This window comes from the organism of the source record quoted next, unplaced genomic scaffold, assembly GCF_019419815.1.
Source record: "Pyrus x bretschneideri cultivar Hongxiangsu unplaced genomic scaffold, Pyrus_bretschneideri_v1 Contig6, whole genome shotgun sequence".
Lineage (NCBI taxonomy): Eukaryota > Viridiplantae > Streptophyta > Magnoliopsida > Rosales > Rosaceae > Pyrus > Pyrus x bretschneideri.
In genome coordinates, this window is record NW_025999798.1 from 314,302 (window position 1) to 337,344 (window position 23,043).

General features: G+C 37.6%; 4 protein-coding genes across 6 annotated transcripts; 3 read left to right on the top strand and 1 right to left on the bottom strand.

The window, feature by feature from the left end:
- Positions 1 to 838: 838 nt before the first annotated feature.
- On the top strand, positions 839 to 3,134 carry LOC103949334 (aluminum-activated malate transporter 4-like). The gene is made up of 6 exons (XM_048572212.1): positions 839 to 1,214; positions 1,310 to 1,447; positions 1,530 to 1,799; positions 1,879 to 2,015; positions 2,200 to 2,346; positions 2,440 to 3,134. Exons 1-6 carry the CDS (start codon positions 911 to 913, stop codon positions 3,007 to 3,009), a joined length of 1,566 nt encoding a protein of 521 aa, XP_048428169.1. The 5' UTR covers positions 839 to 910; the 3' UTR covers positions 3,010 to 3,134.
- LOC103949324 (KRR1 small subunit processome component homolog) lies at positions 3,109 to 6,840 on the bottom strand. Its single transcript, XM_018647504.2, has 12 exons — positions 6,576 to 6,840; positions 6,062 to 6,138; positions 5,797 to 5,907; positions 5,355 to 5,423; positions 5,030 to 5,086; positions 4,859 to 4,897; positions 4,654 to 4,758; positions 4,453 to 4,535; positions 4,240 to 4,321; positions 3,666 to 3,809; positions 3,481 to 3,552; positions 3,109 to 3,368 (listed from the first exon to the last, which is right to left on the bottom strand). The coding sequence occupies exons 1-12, from the start codon at positions 6,760 to 6,762 to the stop codon at positions 3,255 to 3,257; spliced, it is 1,140 nt and encodes a 379-aa protein (XP_018503020.2). The 5' UTR covers positions 6,763 to 6,840; the 3' UTR covers positions 3,109 to 3,254.
- A 2,867-nt stretch (positions 6,841 to 9,707) lies between these two features.
- LOC103947317 (aluminum-activated malate transporter 4) lies at positions 9,708 to 13,073 on the top strand. 2 transcript variants are annotated; one of them, XM_048572293.1, is made up of 7 exons: positions 9,708 to 10,229; positions 10,329 to 10,466; positions 10,594 to 10,857; positions 10,951 to 11,087; positions 11,187 to 11,333; positions 11,901 to 12,572; positions 12,685 to 13,073. In XM_048572293.1, exons 1-6 carry the CDS (start codon positions 9,860 to 9,862, stop codon positions 12,549 to 12,551), a joined length of 1,707 nt encoding a protein of 568 aa, XP_048428250.1. In that variant the 5' UTR covers positions 9,708 to 9,859; the 3' UTR covers positions 12,552 to 12,572; positions 12,685 to 13,073. The 2 variants fall into 2 exon arrangements, with proteins under 2 accessions (XP_048428250.1, XP_048428249.1); XM_048572292.1 differs by having other exon boundaries at positions 11,901 to 13,073.
- Positions 13,074 to 13,892: 819 nt separating this feature from the next.
- On the top strand, positions 13,893 to 19,192 carry LOC103929173 (serine/threonine-protein phosphatase 2A 65 kDa regulatory subunit A beta isoform). 2 transcript variants are annotated; one of them, XM_048572068.1, is made up of 13 exons: positions 13,893 to 14,049; positions 14,472 to 14,888; positions 15,393 to 15,639; positions 15,755 to 15,867; positions 16,077 to 16,156; positions 16,286 to 16,427; positions 16,536 to 16,616; positions 17,208 to 17,312; positions 17,494 to 17,676; positions 17,863 to 17,955; positions 18,303 to 18,442; positions 18,542 to 18,608; positions 18,707 to 19,192. In XM_048572068.1, exons 2-13 carry the CDS (start codon positions 14,496 to 14,498, stop codon positions 18,824 to 18,826), a joined length of 1,764 nt encoding a protein of 587 aa, XP_048428025.1. In that variant the 5' UTR covers positions 13,893 to 14,049; positions 14,472 to 14,495; the 3' UTR covers positions 18,827 to 19,192. The 2 variants fall into 2 exon arrangements, with proteins under 2 accessions (XP_048428025.1, XP_048428026.1); XM_048572069.1 differs by having other exon boundaries at positions 13,901 to 14,006.
- Positions 19,193 to 23,043: the final 3,851 nt, after the last annotated feature.

Sequence of the window (23,043 nt, forward strand, 5' to 3'; positions counted from 1 at the left end):
TCCCAAATCAATAACGCACCCACATGATTAACTTTTCAATGCCACCCCATGGCATCCCTCTCCCATCTGCATGAAAGTGACTAGGAGTGAGATTTAAGTACGGGTCTATTTTTAACCACAAATAGTGTTTGTGTGGTGCTATCCACACCGCTTTTCAACTCTAATGCACCTTCTTTTAATATATATCATTTGATTCTCTTCAATTCATTCGATCTGACGCCTGAAAATTTAGAGGTACGTGGGTAAGGTAGATAAATATGTGTGTGTGTGTGTGTGTATTTTTTTTTTTTAATTTATCGGAGGCTCATATCATAAAGTGACTCAAATAAAATAAATTGATTAAAAAGAAAATGAAAATGGTAATACAATTAGCGCTACGACTTATCTTTATTTTACTCTAGCAAAAACAAGATTGGTATTTCGTTTACTATAGCAAAATTGTGAGACGAGATAGGTATAGAATTGTCATAAGAATAACCATGTATTCAATTTTTTAATTATGAATACGAGGGTTCCATACAGTATGTATTTGGTCCCTATTGGGCTTTATCATCCCTTTTCACTACAGTGAAACGAAATCCTTTCTAAAAAGAGTCTCATGTATAACTAGAGTTATGCAAAGAGACTTATTAGCATCTAGTAATGATACATAGACGATATTCCAAATCAATAACGCGCCCACATGATTAACTTTTCGACGACACCCCATGGCTTCCCTCTCCCATGCGCATGAAGGTGACTAGGAGTGAGATTCAGTACGGGTCTATTTTTAACGACAAAGACGTGTTGCTAAGCAGAAAGACGTCGATTCGTCTTATAAATTTAGGCTGCTTCATTAATGAGAAGTGGCACAGCAGGTTAAAAGGAACAGAGACTCACTTGGGCTAATTTGCGTGCAAACACAAACAGCATGGAAAAGCCACTTTTGGGCAGCTTCAAAGAAGCCGAGTACCAAACAGCAGAAAGCAGGTGCATCTGTTTCAATTCCATGGGCAAAATGATGATGAATTCTTGGAAGGATTTACTAGATTTTGCAGTAAATGCATGGCAAATGGGCCGTTCTGATCCCAGGAAAGTCATCTTTGCAATAAAAATGGGACTGGCATTGTCCACGGTTTCCTTGCTAATATTTTGGAAAAAGTCGTATCGCGACGTTAGTCAGTACTCAATCTGGGCTATCCTCACTGTCATTGTGATGTTCGAATTCAGCATCGGTATGCATGTTTGATATCAGATGTAACGTAACAATTCAGGTCCGTTTGATAACCATTTTTTCGCTTTTAGTTTTCAGTTTTCCGTTTTCATGCAGGAGGGACTTTCATCAAAGGATTTAACCGCGGGCTGGGGACGTTGTTTGCTGGAATGCTTGCATTCTGCTTTGCTGAGTTATCTTTGCTGGCTGCAAAATTGGAGGAAGTTGTGATTGTCATAAGCATATTTATCGTTGGTTCGTATTAGTACTAATTGCAAATTAATATCAAAGTTAAATCCAACCTTTTCTAACTCTTCTTCTCTGTGACACCCTTTAGGATTTTTTGCATCTTACTTGAAGCTGTACCCAACAATGAAGCCCTACGAGTACGGCTTTCGGGTTTTCGTGTTGACATACTGCATCCTAATGGTTGCCGGGAACAGAACAAGGGAGTACAGTGAGGCAGTTGTGACTCGACTGGTTCTTATTGGAGTGGGAGCAGCTGTTTGTTTAGTTGTTAACATATGCATATATCCGATATGGTCGGGAGAGGATCTGCATAACTTGGTGGTGAAGAATTTCAGGGGAGTTGCTACTTCATTAGAAGGTACAATTACAATATGTGAATTTTTTTCAAGTTCTAATCAGCTCTCTGCTCTATTAATCTGCTCAAACTTATTGCTTAGGCTGCGTTAACGGGTACCTAAATTGTGTCGAATATGAGAGGATCCCATCACGAATTCTTACATACCAAGCCGCAGATGATCCACTGTACAAGGGCTATCGGTCCGTGGTAGAATCTACGAGCCAAGAAGAAACTCTGGTATGATTTACCCCAAGTTGGACAAGTGTTGGGGTTGATTTTAGGGCCCGTTTGTATCTTTTCATTAAGAAGTACTTCAGCTTATAAGCACTTCTGCTAGAGATGTTTCTCTAGAAAGCACTTCAACGACCTGTAAGTGCTTGGGAGTTCTGATTTCCATTTGACTTGTTTTTTATGAATGCAGTTGGGATTTGCAATCTGGGAACCACCTCATGGGCGTTACAGAATGTTCAATTATCCTTGGACAAATTTTGTGAAATTAAATGGTGCATTGAAGCATTGTGCTTTTATGGTCATGGCTCTACATGGATGCATTCTTTCCGAAATACAGGTAACTATCCGTGACGAGAAATAAAACTACATATAAATGGTACAGTTTCCTTCACACGCACACTGTTGGTTTGTAATTTTGTACCACATGTAGGCACCAGCAGAAAAGAGGCAGGTTTTTTGCGATGAGCTCCAGCGGGTTGGAGCTGAAGGTGCCAAAGTTTTGCGAGAACTCGCCAAGAAAGTGGAGAAGATGGAAAAATTAGGCTCCGGAGACATACTCAAAGACGTGCAACGGGCAGCAGAGGAATTGCAGAAGAAGATAGACCGGAGATCATATCTTCTGGTCAATTCGGAGAGTTGGGAAATTAGTGCACCACAAAATGCTTCATCAGAGGACATGCTTGGGGACCAAGCATCTCTGCTCTTGCCTCTCTCATTCAGTGGTGGTGATGGAGTGATGAAGGAATATAACCGTGGAACGTATGAAAGCGCAAGCGCCTTGTCCTTGGCCACGTTTGCTTCGCTGCTGATTGAGTTTGTTGCCCGGCTTCAAAATGTGGTTGACAAGTTCCAAGAGCTCGGTGAGAAAGCAGACTTTAAGGCGTTTGTGCCGGATACACCGCCTGCAGAGAAGAAATCTGGGACTTGGCCCTGGCAGTGGCGGATTTGGTGTTTCGGGTATAGAAGTGTTATGAATGAAACCAGGGATGGTCGGGTGTAGGTAAAGATATGCCGAAACTGCTATGCTAGAGTTTCTAACACCCACAACACCTTCAACCTCCTGGAAACCTTGTGGGAATTAGTGATGTTCGAACCACTCTAACGAAAGATTTGCTTGTTACGCTATTCATTCGCAGACAAAAAATGAGTCAATTACATTTCAAACCATCCAGAGTTTGATAAGATCATACATGTCCAACCTCATCTGTGAACCTATCTATCACAAATCACAACACAAAATTGTATCTAGGAATGCTTGCGCTTGGATTTCTTTTTCGATGGTCCTCCAGATTCCGCAAGATATGCTTCTGGATTTACATTCTCAGCCATTCTTTGTATTCCATACTCTTTTGCCTTTTTCTGAAAAACAACCAGCAGAAAGGAAGTAAGGGAAAACAAAACCGATAAGACAACCATGCTTCTAGATAAGATGTAAGCTTTTAGCAATCCTTATTTCTAAATTATAGTTTACCGTCAGAGACGTGGCTACGGAAGTCAGATCTTTGTTACCATCATCAGATTTGGTCTCCTGGACTGCAGGCTCCTGAATCAGAAAAAAGGAAAATTAACAACAGCTCGTTAACTCGTAAGAAGATATATAACTAAAATTATTGAAGCACGTAACACCAAACAAAACAGAGAACACCTATGTCCTACCTTAGGAGGAATGAAAGCAGCTTCTCTTTTTCGCTTATTTTCTGCAGTTTTTTCAGACTGTTTCTCCTGCTTCTCTTGCCACTTCTTTGCGGATTTCACTTTGTCGTTCAAAAAGTATTCTCCAGTTTCCAATTGTATGTCAATCTGAGCAAGCACAGAAAAATGAAAATTTTATGACAACTAAAATGCAAGTTGATATAAAAGAGAATTTGTTCATCCAAAATCAGTTTTACTGGGAAAAGGAAGAACATTGGGAACCAAAGGAGGGATTACACAGCTAGAATCAGACTACAATCAAGAAATAAAATGGTATTAAAAAAAAGTGGAGAAGAAGGCAAACGTGTTCCAGGGTAACATCTAAAAGTTAGGCCTCCACAATTAAGTACGACATAGACTGCTGACATTTTAATATGTTTAGGTAGAGAAGATACTCGATTTATATAGACATAACAGCTTCCAAAAGTAGCTAGTTTTGTTCTGCTCAATCAGGAGAATAGCAACCTTATTATGCCTCATTCACAAGGAACCCTTGCAGGAAGATAAACCATACAAGAGTCTGGTGGCAATTACTCACCTTGCTAGGTTGCTGAGGAGGCGGGAATGGTGTATATGGTCTCTTCTCTTTACTCTTGACCTTATTTTGATTAATATTTTTCCTGGGGAGAGAGAGAGAGAGAGAATAGTTCAAAACTGAAATAACAGCACCTAAGGCACCTCAAAAAAACGTAGGCAGACAATAACAGTTCTCAGCATGCAGAGTTAAAGAAAACTGAAGCAGAAGTCATACTTCTTGAACTTGGGGAGAAATCTATCCCAGTTCTCATGAGCCAGCGCCGGATCCTTTTCAAGTTCTTTCCTCACCATGAGAGTCTGCTTACCAGGCAGGAAGGGATAAAAAGTAAGCGAGATTCATTCACAGGCCTTCAGGTCTAACTTTGTAAAGTGAGAGAGCAATCTTGATGAAATCAAACAGTACAACTATAATCACCTTGATATGAAATATGGGATGCATTGCATTCGTCATGCAGTCTTCCACAATCCTCCTGACTTGCTTCAATGCTTTAAATGAACCCATTACCGAAACGGTGTTTCCCTATTCATTTACAAGAAAACTAAAATTCTTTTGCCACAGTTTCACGTCAAATATAAACGTACAATATAGCAATCAAAATCACAAGGAATAGCACACTTACTTGAACCAGAATATAACAGCCCGTAAGTATTTCAAGTGCCTGTGTCCAAAATTATATTATGAAAGATTAGAGAAACAGAACAAAGATATATCTAATGAAATGTGAAATCACATATAATTGCATGAAATACAATTGCATTATAGAACACGATATCTGGTTTACTCTGTGCACCTTCAAAGTGGATGAATTGGGGCCAATCAGTCGGTCCCGCCGTTTTACAAATCGTTCCTGCACTCAATAGAAAAAAATTGGAATGCTTAACCTAAAGCATCAAACAAATGCTCACATCATCTTAGTGCTAAAACTAAGTCGTGCACCAAAACTGTATATAAAGACTTTAGAGAAAATAAAATAAAATTTTATGGGAAGTTAACTGCATATTAGACTTCAGAAAAATAAAGTAAAATTTTATGGGAAGTTAATCGTTTGGATCTGTTCATAAGAAAACCGACATTCCACCACTGAAAGTAAAATGAAGAAGTATGAAACAACGCACCTTACTTCTCACAAAGCTGCTAATCTTGATAATGTCACATTGCATTTCATCGTTAAGTATTTTTATTGCCTGAACCAAAAAGTTGAGCACTTGAATTAGAACATTCACAAAAAAATGCACAACCCCAAACTGATTTCCATGAAATAGAAAATATATATATACAGGGGTTTGCAAGTAAAGAGAAATAGTATCATGTATTAGTGGTAGATAACATGGATCCTGAGCTCTTCACTAGGATTCGAATATCTGATGTAACACTAATAGCTTATCATTGCTGTTGATTCTGAAGTTCTGAACGAATACTATATCCTAAAAAAGAAAAAGGAATTACATCACAAGAACAAACAGAAGTACCTTAAAAACTACTTCAAACTAGTTGATTCTATAGAAAGCTGATTCAAAGATAAGAAGATAATAACAGTAAGGTACTTCACATTTGTACCTGAGGAGCAGGAACACTTCTTGACAAAAGTTTGATAAGATCCCTAGCTTTGACAATAATATAGGGGTCTTTAGTCTTCCTGGTTGTTGAGACTGTCATGGAACCCTCAACCTAACCACATTACAAACGCAACAGTTATTACGCACATAAAATCCTACAGAATTTGTCATAAGCCACCGATCGATCAAGAACAAAATTCATAAAGGTCAATAAACCAAATTAACAAATACAGGAGTTTGCACAAGTAAAGGTTATTGCTACATACCAGATTCAGTTCACACGTAATGCCATACTCTTTCAAAGCAGATTTCACCACTGGCCAGCATTCTTGCAAGTATTTTTCTGCACAACACAATGCAATGACTCATAACTGAAAGTATAATAGCATAGCGTACGTCCATATAATGCTCACTGGAAAACCAAAATCACGACGGTGCAAAAGCCATATTTCAAACTAGGTTTTATCCTCTTGACCACCTAAGTTCCCCAAATTCACTTTTCACAAGAATTTCAAATACATTTTCTTAGCAACCAAACAAAGTAACAAAATTTAGCATAAGAAAATACTAAACAGTACAAAATAGCTCTAATGGAATTAGGTCAACAAAACAGATACTAACCCAAAATTTTAAACTTCACCCAACATCCCAAACACTTATCTCGTCACTAAAACTTGAAAATACAAAACTTTGAAATTTTCTTTTCTTTTCCCACACTTTCTAGGCAGCCAAACAGATAAAAAGGGAGAGGAACAAGAAGAAGGAGAAGCGAGGAGGCACCTCTGTATTGAGGGAAAAGCGTAGAGAAGGAGGTGACTTCAAGCATGCCGCCTTCGTTCCAAGAAGGGTCGAACTTTTCAATGGTCCAGCGGTCAATGTTAGGATCGTCGTCCCAAGGCTTCGGCTTGCGGTGCTTGTCCTTGCGCCTCTGCGTCTGCTGAGCGCCGCCGTTTTCGCTGGTCTCCATCGTCGTTCTGCTGGTTTTCCTTCGGCGTTTGAAACCCTAGACGTTTAAGAGAGATCAGTGGTGTAAGATTAAAAAAACCCATGGGTCTGGGTTGGCCCGTTACTTTATCCGCCGATTCAAGTAGGAGGGAAAAAACGGCTGTTGTTATTTTGCCGGGACACCAAGACAAAAAATGCCGTATACTCATTGGGGGAATTTCAGTTTTTCTTTACGACAAGTCTAACTTCTACACTAGCAACGGATTTTGAATTTAAGATCATTAGTTTTTAATTTGAAAAAACCTCGCAATCCATCATTTACTTCAGGTTTCCACTATACGTTTTTCATATTTTACTACAAGCTATTCACATTTTAGATATTTCAATGGAGGGACGTTTTAAATATGAGACGTAATGGGTTAAATAAAAAGGAAATTTATTTATACCCATTTATCCTTTTTTTACACTCAATTTATATTTTTTATCTTGAAATTCCAAATATACCCAATAATTCTCTTTTACACCCAACAAAAACAAAAAGAAAATAATAATAATTTAGCAATAGGCAATTCCAGCCACTCTATCTCTTCAAACCTCCACCCAATTTTTAAACTCCCCAACTCCCCACCGCCACCTCCCTTACCACCCACAACAATTTGGAAATTAGAACATTATTCCCAACAACCCACGATTAAAAAACCCAAAAGAAACGTGTCAATATATTTTTTTTTTGGAAAAATTAATTGGTATTATTAACATACGGTCCAACACAATTAGGTTTGACACATCGACAATTTCAGCATAATTCGGACATGTTAGAAGGACTACATTGAAGAAAGAGCTATTGTGTGGTTGACAAAAGGTCAGGAAAAGGACATTGATGATTGAGATCTTTGGGGGTTTCATTGTGGGTGATAAAAAGATGGCGGTGGGGGGTTGGGAAGGGGTAGAAATTGGGGGTGGTTAGGGTTTTGGGGTGATGGCATGCCCCGGGTTTTCTAGTGTTGGAATTTTGTATTTTATTTGTTTGTTCTTCTTCATTATGAGTGTAGAAAAAAAATTGTTGGGCATATTAGAAATTTCAAGATTAAAAACTATAAATTCAGTGTAGAAATAGTATAAATGAGTCTAAATAAAACTTTCCTAAATAAAAATACCATAGTAGAGTATCTCAAATATTATAGATGCCTTTTAACTACTTAGAGCATTTCTGATCGAGATATCATATTCTAAATTAATGACTTATATGGCAACGTCAATTTTCTTTTTTTGTTCCAACCGATATGTTTTTATTATTATTGTGTTGATGATTTTGGGGCTTACCTTGTTAAATTAAATATTTATTTAATGACAATATGAAAACAAAGCATTTTGTGTATTTTAACATACCACATTTAATTTCGTATATCCCTTATATTTCTAATAAAAGTAAAGCTAGAGAAACCAACTATTTAGATCAAATTTTGTAAATTACATAACGTGGCTGTTGATGATTGGATCATTATTTAAGTATCGATTAACATATTTATTTCCTATTAGTGACACATCATATAATTTGTAATTTTGGTTTGAAAAGTTGGTTTATCTAACATTACTCTGCTAATAATTTAGTTGCTAATTATTAGACTTTACAACATATCGTGAGTAATGTGTTGGGTGTTGTTTCTTAAAATAAAAAAAGGTTTGTGTTGTGTCATCTTTGCGTTGTGCAAGATTATATTCTTTTCAAACAATATGTCAACTTATCGTGGACAAATATACATATAACGTGTCGTTATTGAGTCTCCCGAATGAACATTGATCCGACTAAGGATTTGATAAACGCTTGAGCCTAGAAACTAATTAGTATTATTTCCCTTTTTTTTTTTTTTTTTTTTTTTATTTATGATAGCTACAATCTAACTGCTAATCACGAAATATACAACTTTCTCCTTTATGTTTTGTTTATCAAATCAAACGCACGGGCAGAGACTCTCGCTCTTTCTATGTACAATCTTTTCAAAGATCCCATTGCCATGATCTGGTTAGATAAGAAAATGATAAAAATTTATTATTTTAAGAGTAAATTGTAGTAATAGTCCGTCAATTTTAATCAAATTAGAGCAATGGTCTCTCAACTAAAAATTTATTAGCTATGGTTATTTTCGTCAACTTCGTCAAACTTTTGTCAAAATGAGTTATGTTGGAATGACCATTGCTACAATTAGGATTCCTCAACTCATCAAAATGTGTAGCTATGATCTTTTTTGTCAACGTCGTCAGAATTTTGTCAAAATGAGTTACGTTGAAATGACCATTTCTACCATGAGTTAATGTTGAAGGACAATTTCTCCAATTGGATCAAGGTTGAGGGATCAATGATAATAGATTTTTATTTTAGGGACTATAGTGGCACGTTTTATTGAGTTGAGGGACCAATGGTAATGGATTTTTAGTTGAGAGACCATTGTTCTAATTGAGTTAGAGTTAAATGACTACTGCTATAATTTACTCTTATTTTAAAGAGAATAGAAAGTGTAAAACTATTATAATATAAGAAAGTGAAGGGTTTCGAACCCAAAATGTATAGATAAAAATCAACACCTTATCTACTAAGATATTAAACCATATGGTATAATAAAAAACAATGAAAACAAAGACCATAAATTTTTTATTCAGACAAACACTTAGTATCATAATCTAGTAACAATTCTCAATATTTATAGGTTAAAAATTTTAGATTCGACTTGAGTAAATTACAAGTTCGTAACCAAATTATTATGTCAGACTGCTTACCTCAAATGTTTTATCTTAAATACATGGTTTATTTTAAAAAAATTATTCAAAACAAACTAACAAAGTTGTCTCCTCCTAACCGAGTAACAGTCCCCAGTTTCATCCGTTTTCCGTGAAATTTCTCGTGTCTTCCATCCATTCAACTCAACCACCTTCCAAGCTCAAACTTATAAACTGTCCAAACCACCAAACGACATCGTACTCTTAAGATACATAGTGATCATTACGTTTACATCCCCCTTTCACGGTTTTGCGCTAATGTGCCTTGTGCGCTGTCCCGCTCGCCATTTCTTCTTCCTTCTCTGAAATTCTTAGCTTCGAATCTCTTTATTTTCCGACGACAAATGGCGGCCAGAATCGGGTCCTTCCACCACAGCTTCGCCGAGAGAAGCAAGGAACGGCTGCTTTCGCGAAAAGGGTACTCCGACTTCGGCTTCAACAGCTCCGAAGCTGGCGACGAACACGTCAAATGCGGCTGCTTCCGGAGATTCTCCGATGGGTTCAACAACTTCTGCAACAATTTCCAGGACACTTTCATCAAATTGTATCAAATGGGTCGTTCCGATCCTCGAAAAGCCATCTTTGCGACCAAGATGGGGATGTCGTTGGCGCTCGTGTCGCTGCTCATATTTTTCAAGGAGCCGCTCAAAAGTGCCAGCCAGTATTCCATCTGGGCAATCCTTACTGTCGTCGTCGTTTTTGAATTCAGCGTAGGTATTACTTCAAAGATTACCCCTTTTTTTTTGGCTTTTGCGTTTTGATCGAGATTTTGTTTGTTTGTGAGATTAATGTCCTTTTTTTTTTTGGCTAAAGGTGCAACCTTGAACAAGGGTTTTAATCGAGCTTTGGGGACGTTATCGGCCGGTGGGCTTGCTCTGGGGATTGCAGAGTTATCTGTATTGGCAGGAGATCTGCAGGAAGTTGTAATTGTAATCAGTGTGTTTATAGCAGGTAATCTTGTTTAAAACACTTGATAATTTGATCATTAATCTACATCAGTTGAGAAAGTTTGATACTTTGTTTATGAGAAAACCATTTTTTTTTCTGAATTTTGGCTGTTGGGTATTGTGGTAATTAGGATTTACTGCTAGTTATATCAAGCTTTATCCGACAATGAAGCCATACGAATACGGATTTCGGGTATTCTTGTTGACATATTGTATCGTCTTGGTGTCTGGGACTTCATTATTCCTTCAGACAGCATTCTATCGATTGCTGCTTATTGCAGTCGGTGCAGGCATTTGTTTGCTTGTAAATATATTCATATACCCCATCTGGTCAGGGGAAGATCTCCATAAGCTGGTGGTGAAAAATTTAAGGGGTGTGGCTTCTTCTTTGGAAGGTTGGTTCGTTTACGACATAATGTTGTGTGCATTTTAGTTCACACAGCATTGCAGGATTGGTTTTGATGGTTTCATCTTTTGTTCTGTTATAGGTATCGTTAATCAGTATCTGCAATGTGTTGAATACGAGAGAATTCCTTCAAAAATTCTCACCTACCAAGCTTCTGATGACCCGTTGTATAGTGGTTATAGATCAGCTGTGCAATCTTCAAGCCAAGAGGAAACTCTGGTATGCTGATATAAACAATTCTGCTTCTAGTCCTCTGATTTTGAACTAGAATTGCAGGAACTTTTAATTCAACCAAATCGAATTGAAATAATTTTGCAGTTAGGCTTTGCTGTATGGGAGCCACCGCATGGCCCTTATAAGTCATTCAGTTACCCCTGGGTAAACTATGTCAAAGTTGGTGGTTCACTGAGGCATTGTGCATTCATGGTCATGGCGATGCACGGATGCATACTTTCAGAAATCCAGGTAAATATATATTTTTCCTCCTTCCTGTGACTTTTCAGAATGTACATAGCAGAAGAGAGAGGAGCTGTTGGTAGCAGCATTAAATTCTGAATCTCCATTTATAGAGCCTAGGAGATGGATCTTGCAGTTCATGCTGTTCGTTTGAAGATAAAATGAGCTTATGAGTATTGTAACCTTAAATCTTGAAAACGTAGCCTGGTTTTACGTGAATTATATTTTGTTTAAGGCAATAGTTATGTGTACTATTAATTTAGGCTTATGTTCAATTTCCCAAGATATTGATCATCAGCAGCCTGCAGAAGTACTGATGAGAAATTTCTACTGTTCCCTGAAATTAACGTGGAAAAGGGATTTGAAAGTTTTTGTTTTGGCTTTGTATAGAAGAATTGCATGCCATTTACCTGTTTGCAAAGATCAGAAATTTTTCTGAACCATGCAACATGTCAAACCCTGTAGTTGATTAAGAACACAGATTTCTTCTTAATTCTGTGTTTTTAGTTTCCCAATTGATTTATTAGTTTCTTAATTTTCAGTTTCATCATCAGGTTTTTGTGACTGTTTCTGTAGGCACCACCCGAAAAGAGACAGGTTTTTGGCATGGAGCTCCAGAGAGTTGGTGTTGAAGGTGCTAAATTGTTACGTGAGCTAGGAAGCAAAGTAGAAAAGATGGAGAAATTAAGTCCCAATGACATACTTTTCGATGTGCATGAAGCCGCAGAAGAGTTGCAGATGAAAATAGACAAATACTCATACCTTCTTGTCAATTCAGAGAGCTGGGGACCTGAAGTACGTCCCAAGGAATATGAAGATCCTGTGCATTTTGTCGATAAAGACAATGAAAATAAGCAGGTGGTGATTGATTCTCTCAGTGAATATTGGGATCCTCAGAATCCAAGCACAGCTGCTGATCCTTCCATTCAACAATGGATATCTACAGAAAGTCTGTTAAAAAAACCAATATCATGGCCGCGCCTCTCATTCAACGCGCATGCTGTGCAAGAGGAACCTGAAGAATCAAAAGTTTACGAGAGCGCCAGCTCTTTATCTTTGGCAACATTTGCATCGCTTCTGATTGAGTTTGTGGCTCGGCTTCAAAATCTGGTGGAAGAATTTAAAGAGCTGAGTGAGAAGGCAAAGTTTAAGGATCCTGTTGAAGCCAAGGAGGAGGTTGTTGGGTTCTGGACCAGACTATTCAGGAGTTTGCGGTTGAAGAATTAAAGACTGGATTATTTTTTTCAGGTTGGTTGGTACCTAATTATAATTTTGATCCAAGGATTTGGAGGTAATCAGCGGTCACTAAAACAAGTTTGACAAATTGATTTCTTTGTTGGGTAACGAATTTCCTTTACAGATTGTATTAAAAACTGGTGTAGAAGGGCAGTGTGAGGTTCTCTGTTTTGAACTCTTCGATTTGATAACATTTTGACGCGAACCAAGCTGGGAAAATCCTCGTTCTGAGAAAAGTCCGGTTGATCACAGAAAATCTGATGAGACCAAATGATGGAGAAGAAAATAATTTGGAAGTCAAAACTCCAGTGAAGCATGAAACTGCGTATGCGTTAGCAAATCGCATCCTAACTGATGTATCAGTGTATCATTTGTTTAAATTTTGGCCAAGTTTGGATCTCATTTGTTATAACTTGATGTGTAATGTATGACTTGTACTACATAAGACGTGCCTAAAGGTTTTTTCTTGGGCGTCAAGTTTTGTTCAATAAGACAATGTGCTTGATTCTCTTAGTCTGTACCGTTACCAATGGATATTTTTGCTGTTGTATACGGCGCTTATATGTACCTCATCTATATGTATGGTGGTCCAAAATCTAACAACGAACGGGATGCATTTCCTAAACCACATCACTTCTTATCAACAACACGAAAATTATACAACGGTAAAAAACACTTTCTAGTAAATAAAAATAAAAACGCTTTCTACTACATTTAATAAAATAAAAATAAAGTTTTTATGCGCCGTGGTCTGTAGAAACTCTTTCTAAATATGTTCTCTAGGTGTCTTTTTAGAAGGAATTGGATCCGTTCCAGACCTTAGTGTTCGGAGCCTAGGAATCAATTCATCTGGGCTGCACCAATTCAATCCAATGGTCTCCATTAACTCATTTTTCCAGCCCACCACACAAAACCAATGGCTCTGATTTCCTTTACACACCAATCAGCGACCTAGATGATTTGATTCCTAGGCTTTGGACACTAAAGTCCGGAACGGATCCAATTCCTTTTTAGAAAACACTTGTTTTTTTAATCAATTTTTTCACATGCTCCTGACAGAAGCTCTTTTAGCAAAAGAACTTCCTATCGGTTTCAAACAAGCACAAAGAATGAGAGCTTTGCTCACATGCACCCTTTGTTTCACAGCTTGAAATTAAATCTCAACCGTCCACTCAAGAAAAAAAAATGTGCGGAAGAGAATTTCTAAAATGGATGATTGCGTCACGATTGGGCCAAGGCATGTGAAGCCCACTAAAGATGGGCCAGTTTACTTTCTTCTATACTTATGGCCCACTAATACTTTATGTAAAATGGGCCCAAGAAACAAAAAAGAACCATAATAACGATACTCTCGGGTCGTCTCGTATTCTCTCCCTCTCTCTCTCTTTTTCCGCTCTTAACGGATTGTCGAATCGGAGGCAGCCGGCGGGAAGGGCACTGAGATCGGTAAGGCCGTTGCCGCTTCTAAGTTTCATCGCTTTCCTCTGAGGTAATTCAAAAATTTATGAATTTTTTTTGCTCTAGCTTGATTTTTGGAATCTGTTTGATTGCTGAGAAAACTAAGTGAGAAAAATGAAATCAAATTCCAACTTCCAATTTTTTGTTTTCGTTTCCTGAAATTTTAGAGTAATTCAGCCGAACCAATGCGTCGCTGGTTTTTGAATCCAAGATTTCATCTTCATTCTCTTCATTTTCTCTTAATCATTTTCCTTATTTCCCCCTTTGATTTGAATTCTAGGGTTTGATTTAGATCTCACAGTGCTGATCTGACGCTCTACCTAATGTCGGTGTATTAATATCCTGTCAATCGTAGGAATCAAAGCAATAATCAAAACCGAATGAAAATATAGCGGTTTCTTTAGTTAATATTTCTGCATATTTACTTATGATAACTTGTTTCGGTGTTTGAAGGTTCTGGAAAAGGTTTGAATTACAATGTCTGTGGTTGATGAACCGCTATACCCAATAGCCGTTCTCATAGACGAGCTTAAAAATGACGATATCCAGCTGCGGTTGAACTCAATCCGCAGGCTATCTACAATTGCACGTGCCCTTGGGGAAGAGCGAACTCGTAAGGAATTAATCCCCTTTCTGAGCGAGAACAATGACGATGACGATGAGGTACTTCTTGCAATGGCGGAGGAGTTGGGGGTCTTCATTCCATATGTTGGGGGAGTCGAGCATGCGCATGTTTTGCTCCCGCCCCTGGAGACCCTTTGCACTGTTGAGGAAACCTGTGTGAGGGACAAGGCTGTGGAGTCGTTATGTAGGATTGGGTCTCAGATGAGGGAAGGTGATTTGGTCAACTGGTTTATTCCTCTTGTGAAGGTTAGATAACTCATTTTCTTCTGTGCTCAGAAGTTTATTACTTAATTTTGTTTTAGGATTGGATGGGACTGAATGACGACTTTATTCTCGTCCTAAGCATTATTTCCGATTGCCTCACGGCCGGGCTAGCATTTAAATTATTGCTGGGCAGTCCCTTGTGAATCTTTACATCTCTGCCATGCAGATACTTCTAATTAAATTGTCAGTCTTTCGCAATTATATGGATCTTTTACTTGATAGATATGCTATATATAATTCAAGGAGGACATATGAAATGTATTGAATAGATTTGGATCATTCGATTTTGCATGTTCGGTGGAGGAATTTTAGTATTTTACATAAGTAATCTTAAAAGTTTCAGCACTGGCATTTATATCACAACATCAGTTCATCACTGTCGTGCAGATGTTGCATTTTGTTACAACGTGCTTGAGTTTTGTATCCTTTCACCCTCAGCAAATTTTTCTTCCAAATACTTATTATATATATTTTTTTTCTTCCCAGAGGTTGGCAGCTGGTGAATGGTTTACAGCTCGAGTCTCTGCATGTGGGCTTTTTCATATTGCCTACCCTAGTGCACCAGATACATTGAAGACAGAACTGCGATCAATTTACAGTCAGTTGTGTCAAGATGACATGCCTATGGTTAGGAGGTCTGCTGCTACAAACCTAGGAAAATTTGCAGCAACTGTTGAACCTGCTCATCTGAAGGCTGATATCATGTCTATATTTGACGATCTTACTCAAGATGGTAACTGAATGCTGCCTTCCCATTCTCAATCTTTTAAAGTTAAAGCTGCCACATTTAGTTTCATATTAGATGAAGATTCTCCAAGTTATATTTCTTACAATTAGTTTCATTTTAGATCAAGATTCTGTTCGACTCTTGGCCGTTGAGGGCTGTGCTGCTCTTGGGAAGTTGCTGGAGCCCCAAGATTGTGTTGCACATATCCTCCCTGTTATTGTTAACTTCTCTCAGGTAAACCATGTATTTAGAATGTTGAATTCTACATTTGGTTATATTCATCCTATTTTTGCTTAAAGGCTGAATGGATAGTTACAATAATAAGGCATGCGTATGGAAGCTGTTGGGCATGACACTTTGGACTGTCACTAGTAGGTTTTTTGCATTCGAAGGAATATCATTGAATGTTTTGCATCTTAACAATTTTTCATTCCTTGGAATAGGATAAGTCTTGGCGTGTGCGTTACATGGTTGCAAATCAACTATATGAGCTTTGTGAAGCTGTAGGGCCTGAACCTACAAGGTATTTATTGTCATACCACAGCCATGTGCTAAAATGAAGATAGTAGGAATACGCTATTTTGATTTCTAAAGAAGGTTTTTTTTTTTTTTTTTTTTTGAAATATTGGATTTATTGTGGTTGTCTTTGAAGGACGGACCTGGTTCCGGCATATGTGCGATTGCTTCGAGATAATGAGGCTGAAGTACGCATAGCAGCTGCTGGCAAAGTTACCAAATTTTGCCGGATTTTAAGTCCAGAACTTGCAATTCAGCATATTCTTCCATGTGTCAAGGTGTGTTTGCTTTAATGCAAAGTTTTTCCTTTCTTAGTGTTGTTAATTGTTAACTTCAACTTATTCTTTTGTACTGGTAATTTCAATACTTTCCAATGACCTTTGCAGGAGCTGTCATCAGATTCTTCCCAACATGTCCGGTCTGCTTTGGCTTCAGTTATAATGGGAATGGCTCTTGTATTAGGAAAGGTGAGATTCGGTGTTATTTTTTTGTTCTAATTTATAAACAGTTTGACAAATAATGAACTGGAGCTGATATGAGGTGTATATGACTAACATTAAATGAATATTTTTGGTTGGATGGCTGTGGAGCTGAATATTTGTTGGAAAGTCCATACATCTGTGAAGAAGTTGGGAAAAAAATATGAATGAGATGTGTACAGGTCCATACTCCAAATTTGAATCCGGATGACGAAATGGTATAAGTCAATGAATCATAAATGACATTCCTTTCGCATAATTTTCTCACTTGAAACGTAAATGTTGTGTGCCTAGAAGGTTTTACGATTGCAATACAATTTCTACTAATTTACAGTGTTGTAAATTGACTTTTGTTGTGATAATAATTGAAAAGGAGCCTGCATGCCGGTATGAGCGGTTTGTGTTTGCATGTAAACTATTTGTCTTAGTTTTTTTATATTCCACACAGAATTGGCCTGCAAATTGCCTCTTAGTTGTTTTAGTCTCAATCCTACAATTGATGTTTTAATCTTATGATGTGCTCTCTATGATCTTTAAAGTACATTACTTGCATACATCTCATTCTTAGGGTTATTGCAGGATGCTACAATTGAGCAGCTCCTTCCCATTTTTCTTTCACTCCTGAAGGATGAATTTCCTGATGTGCGTCTTAATATCATTAGCAAGCTTGATCAAGTGAATCAGGTCAGTTTAAATTTGAGAAAGTAAATGCATTATATTTCCCCCCATTTATGCTTTCTTTGACTCTACGTGTTTTTAAACTCAATTTTTAGACCTCAGCATTTGGTATTTTTTGGTCTTTCCTTATCAAAATATCAAAGGTTAGACCTTTTCAAGTGAATGCTGAAGCGTGTCATTCTTGCAGGTTATTGGAATTGATTTGCTGTCTCAATCCTTGTTACCAGCCATAGTTGAGCTAGCGGAGGATAGACATTGGAGGGTTCGACTGGCAATAATAGAGTACATACCTTTATTGGCAAGTCAGCTGGGTGTAGGGTTCTTTGATGATAAGCTTGGTGCCCTTTGCATGCAGTGGTTACAAGACAAGGTTAGTGTATTCCTACATTTTGAGTACATCTCACTTCATGATAAGCCTAAAGGGAAGAAATGTTGTTCCTTGTTTCTCTTCCCTCTTCTCTGTCCGTCTCTCTATCCCTCTACCGCCCCCTCCCCACAAAGAAAGAAAGACGGGGTGCATACTCATTAGTGCTTTCTGCTTTGGAATCTATTGCAGGTCTACTCAATTCGTGATGCTGCTGCTAATAATTTAAAGCGTCTGGCAGAAGAGTTCGGTCCAGAATGGGCAATGCAACATATTGTTCCACAGGTTTTTTTGATGACCTTGATTAATTCAGTTGCCACAAGTTCTGCCATGGGAGATTTCAGAAATGTTGAAAATAATGTCATTGTTTTGTCCTGACTTTACGGCTTTTATCTGCCTGGAAATTAGAATTATAGGCTTAGAATGGTTTTATGTAGGAAGATTTGCCTGCAACCACTTTTCTCATCACATTATTATTGATTTCTTGTGGATGTTTGAATATACTATTTAAAATTCACCGAAATTGTGGACAAGACAGCTTATGGCTTTTAACTTTGGTCGCTTACCACATTTTCGACTTTGTAGCTTTCATCATTATTTTATTCTTTAAGGAATTTATGTCATTTGGGCAGGTCCTTCAGATGATAGACAATCCACACTATTTGTATCGAATGACAATTCTGCGTGCAATCTGTCTCCTTGCCCCGGTTATGGGTCCAGAAATCACATGTTCAAAACTGCTGCCAGTGCTCGTCAATGCAACAAAGGACAGGTATAAACACAATATGAATTGTGTGTACCAAATAGGAAAGATATGATGCCGGTGGAGTTATTCCATTCACTGGCCTAAATTCTTTGTTTTTGTCCTCAGAGTACCGAACATCAAATTCAATGTCGCAAAGGTGCTGCAGTCCCTTATCCCCATAGTTGATCAGTCTGTAAGTATCTATTCGAGTCCTTTGTAATTTGTTATTTCATGTATTCACTGTCTCTGTCTTCTTTCTTCCCGGGCTTAAATTTTCTTTGACGTTGACAGGTGGTGGAGAAAACAATTCGTCCCTCCTTGGTTGAGCTCAGCGAGGACCCAGATGTTGACGTCCGGTTTTTTGCTAACCAGGCACTTCAGGCAATTGATCATGTCATGATGTCAAGCTAGTAGCCAGGATAACTTTCAGTCTAGGGGGTTCTTTGCTCATGTTGAAGATGGAAGGCATCATTTCTGCGAACTCGGAGTACGTCGTTAACGTGTTCTTTCGTTGCCGGGAGCGTCTGAGAGTAAGTGTGTGCTAGTAATTTGTGCCTAACATGCCGGACCGTTTTCGGGTTCCCGCGATTTTACGTTATGCTGTCGTATATGGGTAAAATGTGTAATATTAGCATCGAGAATTTGTATTTGTTATTTTGTTATGATGGGTCTTCATCGGTAGGAAAGTATTGTCTTAGATTTGAAGAACCTTTTTATTTGTTGGTGAATATATCCTTATATTTTTTTTTTTGTTTAATATTTTGTTGGTTGCAAGAACGTTAGGGATCTCCTTCATTCATCACTTAATATTTAGCTTCTGATTGGTTAACAATTTAAACTCGTGAATTAAAATTAGAGAAATGCCAAGGAGATGGCTATGTGGGCTCTTTGCCATCTCACTCCTTAACGTTAATTTTTGTTCCACATGTTATAAAATATTGTGCTAAAATCAAGAGGTGGTAGAGTCACTAGATAGTCCAATTTTTTTGAATCTCCTTAGCATCTCTCTTAAAATTATACTAGCCAATGAGCACACACTCTCTGTGTGTGAACAATTTTATTTTGTTTTTTGTTTTTTTTTATTAAGGAGTGTGATTAGTTTTTAAAATTTTAAAAAGAATATGAAAAAATGATGATAAGACAATTTCTCTTAACAGGTGCATATTTTATCTTAATATTACAATTACTATTTTATCCTTCTTATGTAAATATTGTGTATCAAAAGTAGGAATATGATTGTCATTTTATCAAAAGATACGAAATTACTATTTTACCCTTCTTATGTAAGTATTGTGTATCAAAAGTGAGAGCAAAATAGGGAAAAAAGGGGCAAACGATACAAAATTACTATTTTTCCCTCCTTATGTAAGTATTGTGTATTAAAAGTGAGAGCAAAATTAGAAAAAAAAAAAGTGGCAAAAAGTTGACAATGAGAGTTCTCTTAATAATAGTATAGATTCGATTTGAGGTCCAATATACATACCAACTATTACGAGGCAAAATCTTGATTGAAATCAGGAAGAGACTCGTTTTGTCACTAATTCATCACTCAATAAGTTTTTATCGAATGAGTAATTCACTTTTAAATATGTGGCAAGCATCGATCGGTGTGTTACTCAATCTAAATTGATTGCAAAAGAGAATCTAATAGAATCTCTCATCTCCTTCAATAATCCAAACTAATTGGTTACATGATGAGAAAAAGTACGTGTCTAAGTTACACGGTAGAATCTCTCGCCTGTTTGATGCGTCTTCAAAGAGTAATGCAGCTGCCAACCCACGTGACAATGGAGTTTGGTGGGTAACTTCAGCAGAATGTGAGTGAATGGTATTCGACTACTCGAGAGGTCCAAACTGACGGTACGGTAGGCGGTGGACGGTGGAGTTGTGGCCTAAATTCGTATACTAAATGAGAGAATGAAAAGACCTACGACCTTGGGGGTTGAGGCACTGTAAACAGTAAACGTACGACCGATGGTTCGCACCTGGTGCCCCCTACCCCCCCCACCTACCAACCACCAAATAATAATTGAAATCTTGGTTTTGCTGCATTGCTATTAGTTTGGTTTGGTGCGATATGCATGCGACATGGCCTATAAATACAGCCATAGAACCACATGGATGTTAAATTCACCCAAACCTAGCATTATTCCATGGATCATCGTCACGACATAGAAGTGGCAGAAGAAGAAGGAGAACGTATGAGAAATATGCAGGTATTTCATAAATTACATATATATGGGACGAATCCGTGACACCATTGTTTTTTCCATAACTTTTGACACACGTTTTTGTGAAGCCCATTCCATAATGTATTTTAACGATCTGAGTATGCCATTTTTTAGGTCTTCCCTCAAAGATCATGTCTACCAAAAATCATCTAAATCTGAAATAGTAATCAAACAGGTCAACTTCGTAATATATTTCATGTCATGCACCTTTTTTTTCTTCATTTTTTAAAAAATTAAAAACTATAAATTGAAGTAGATATCAAATATACCCATAAATACGCATGATGAGTAAATTACCATTTCCAGTACTTCTTGGTGTGGGATAACACTCGCAACAGATGAAGTATTATAGTTTCGGTAACTTTCAAATTAAAGAATATATGATGATCGATCTAGCAATATCCAGTTAAATTTTATGCAGGTTGGAGGAGCTAGGGCGTGGGAACATCGAATTACACAGTGCAATATGATCTGCGTTGTTCCTTTTAAGTTCTACAATATTCAGCTCATTAACATTTGTTTTTGCAGCAAACGACTCGGCAGTAAATTCATCTGGAGCACTCATTTGAGCAAGAATACACAACTGATATTAATAGGCGAAGGTTCCCATCTGCAGCCCCGCGAAGAAACCTCAACCACGAAGTTTCACGAGGGGCAGCGGAGGCGTATTTTGGCCTTCGACTGTCAATATGCTAGCCGTGACTAAGAGGAGGATATATATGCATGAATTTGTTTTGATGGTCATCATAAACTCACGTTAACAAATGTTTGCTAAACTTGGCCACCGCCGCACCAACCCCCGCATCAACCACCACACCATAATCCCTACTCTCTTTTGTCCAACTCAGTGATAGCTAATCCCTCAACTAATGCAAAATACTAAGGATTTAAAAGAACATTTCATATCAAAAGATCAAGATAAAGTCCTATGATATTAATGTTGTGATGGAGGCCATTGTTGATCCTTGGCCATGCTTCATGCAAAGAAGAAACATATTTAATCATGAGTTATGGTGTTTGGATGTCCATTCCAATCTAATCAAAGCTTTTGCGACAAACAATTGAAACCATATGGTTGTGTGATTAATTTTTCGGCATTACCCTAAACCCATTTCCCATTGGGATCAAATTTGGTGTTGGAGAAATTTTTATGGATGCCTATAACTCACCTGTTATGATTTGAGTAGAATAGTAACGTCACGTGATTGTGTTCTAGATACACTAAAAAATTACTCATAAAATTAATATCCTGACATTACTCTTAAATAAATCTTACTTCATAGATTATATCTCTCCCACACACATAAATTTACCATCTTACCACCTCCTCTTTTCTTCGATGCTTCACTAAACTCCCAAGTTCCTATCTTTCAAACCAGGGCATGCCAAACACCCCTAAGAGTACTAGCACTACTACTCCTCCTACTCTTCATAGGGTTGCAAAATAGGTGGTGGCGATTAGCGCCGCATGGCAGCGCCAATCGCCAATGAGCATCGGAGGCTGCCAAGCTCAGCAGAGACCGAGGTTGCTTCACCATATAGTACTTCTCCGAACTGGTCCTCGTCTCCCTCCCAAATAAGGATTGTAGCAAAATTTTACCTTTAACAATCAAGGGCTCAATCGAATTTTACTGATTCAAGTGATAGTGATCCACAGAAAGTGATTCGAACACAAAACTTCGCGTGTACGGAGCGTCGGGAATTAATATTACAAAGTCTCGTGGCCGCATTATGGGCTATATTGGCAGCCGCACTATCACCCCACCATGAAGATTCTGGAAACGTCGCATTTCCTTGACCACCATGTATTATTAATTGTATCTTTTTTGTTTTTTTGGCAAGATCAAGCTTACCACTTTTTGTCCTTTTGTGCTTCTGTCCAATTTGTAGCAAAAATGTTGCTAAACTTGAACAAATATTTGACCATCCAAATATACGCACGTACCATAGCAAACCGATGCTCTTAATTGATTGATCTTTACCTTCGTTTACGATTAAAATTGTATGTATATCTTTTGATGCTCTTAATTGATCTTTACCTTCGTTTACGTTTAAAATTGCATGTATATCTTTTGATGGGCCAAATTCTATGGATAATTGATTTTATATTTCATGTAAAAGTGACTGTCTGCACTAAATTAATTTAAACTATGGAAAAAAAAAATTTAAAATAGAATAATTAATTAATTAAAGCCCCTAAATTTTCTAATTAAAGATAGTTAATCGTTATTAGTCATCCTAATTATCTATCATGAACAGTGCAAACGAATTCAATAAGCATAACGAATTGACATGTTCTTAACGTACGTGCATGACATATTCTTGAATTTGGATGCATTTGCAAACAGATAATATGCAAATCAGCATTTCTGCATCTATCTCCATTTTTGACCACAA

Bases quoted from the DNA above. Each gene is read 5' to 3' on its own strand.
- LOC103949334 (XM_048572212.1), top strand. From the start codon at position 911: ATGGAAAAGCCACTTTTGGGCAGCTTCAAAGAAGCCGAGTACCAAACA. The intron at 1,448-1,529 runs GTTCGTATTAGT...GACACCCTTTAG, and splicing joins CATAAGCATATTTATCGTTG to GATTTTTTGCATCTTACTTG. The intron at 1,800-1,878 runs GTACAATTACAA...CTTATTGCTTAG, and splicing joins AGTTGCTACTTCATTAGAAG to GCTGCGTTAACGGGTACCTA.
- LOC103949324 (XM_018647504.2), bottom strand. From the start codon at position 6,762: ATGGAGACCAGCGAAAACGGCGGCGCTCAGCAGACGCAGAGGCGCAAG. The intron at 5,087-5,354 runs GTGCGTTGTTTC...TATTGAGTGCAG, and splicing joins GCAGCTTTGTGAGAAGTAAG to GAACGATTTGTAAAACGGCG. The intron at 4,536-4,653 runs GTGATTATAGTT...CCTGGTAAGCAG, and splicing joins ATCCCATATTTCATATCAAG to ACTCTCATGGTGAGGAAAGA.
- LOC103947317 (XM_048572292.1), top strand. From the start codon at position 9,860: ATGGCGGCCAGAATCGGGTCCTTCCACCACAGCTTCGCCGAGAGAAGC. The intron at 10,467-10,593 runs GTAATCTTGTTT...TGTGGTAATTAG, and splicing joins AATCAGTGTGTTTATAGCAG to GATTTACTGCTAGTTATATC. The intron at 11,334-11,900 runs GTAAATATATAT...CTGTTTCTGTAG, and splicing joins GCATACTTTCAGAAATCCAG to GCACCACCCGAAAAGAGACA.
- LOC103929173 (XM_048572068.1), top strand. From the start codon at position 14,496: ATGTCTGTGGTTGATGAACCGCTATACCCAATAGCCGTTCTCATAGAC. The intron at 17,313-17,493 runs GTCAGTTTAAAT...TCATTCTTGCAG, and splicing joins AGCTTGATCAAGTGAATCAG to GTTATTGGAATTGATTTGCT. The intron at 17,677-17,862 runs GTTAGTGTATTC...AATCTATTGCAG, and splicing joins TGCAGTGGTTACAAGACAAG to GTCTACTCAATTCGTGATGC.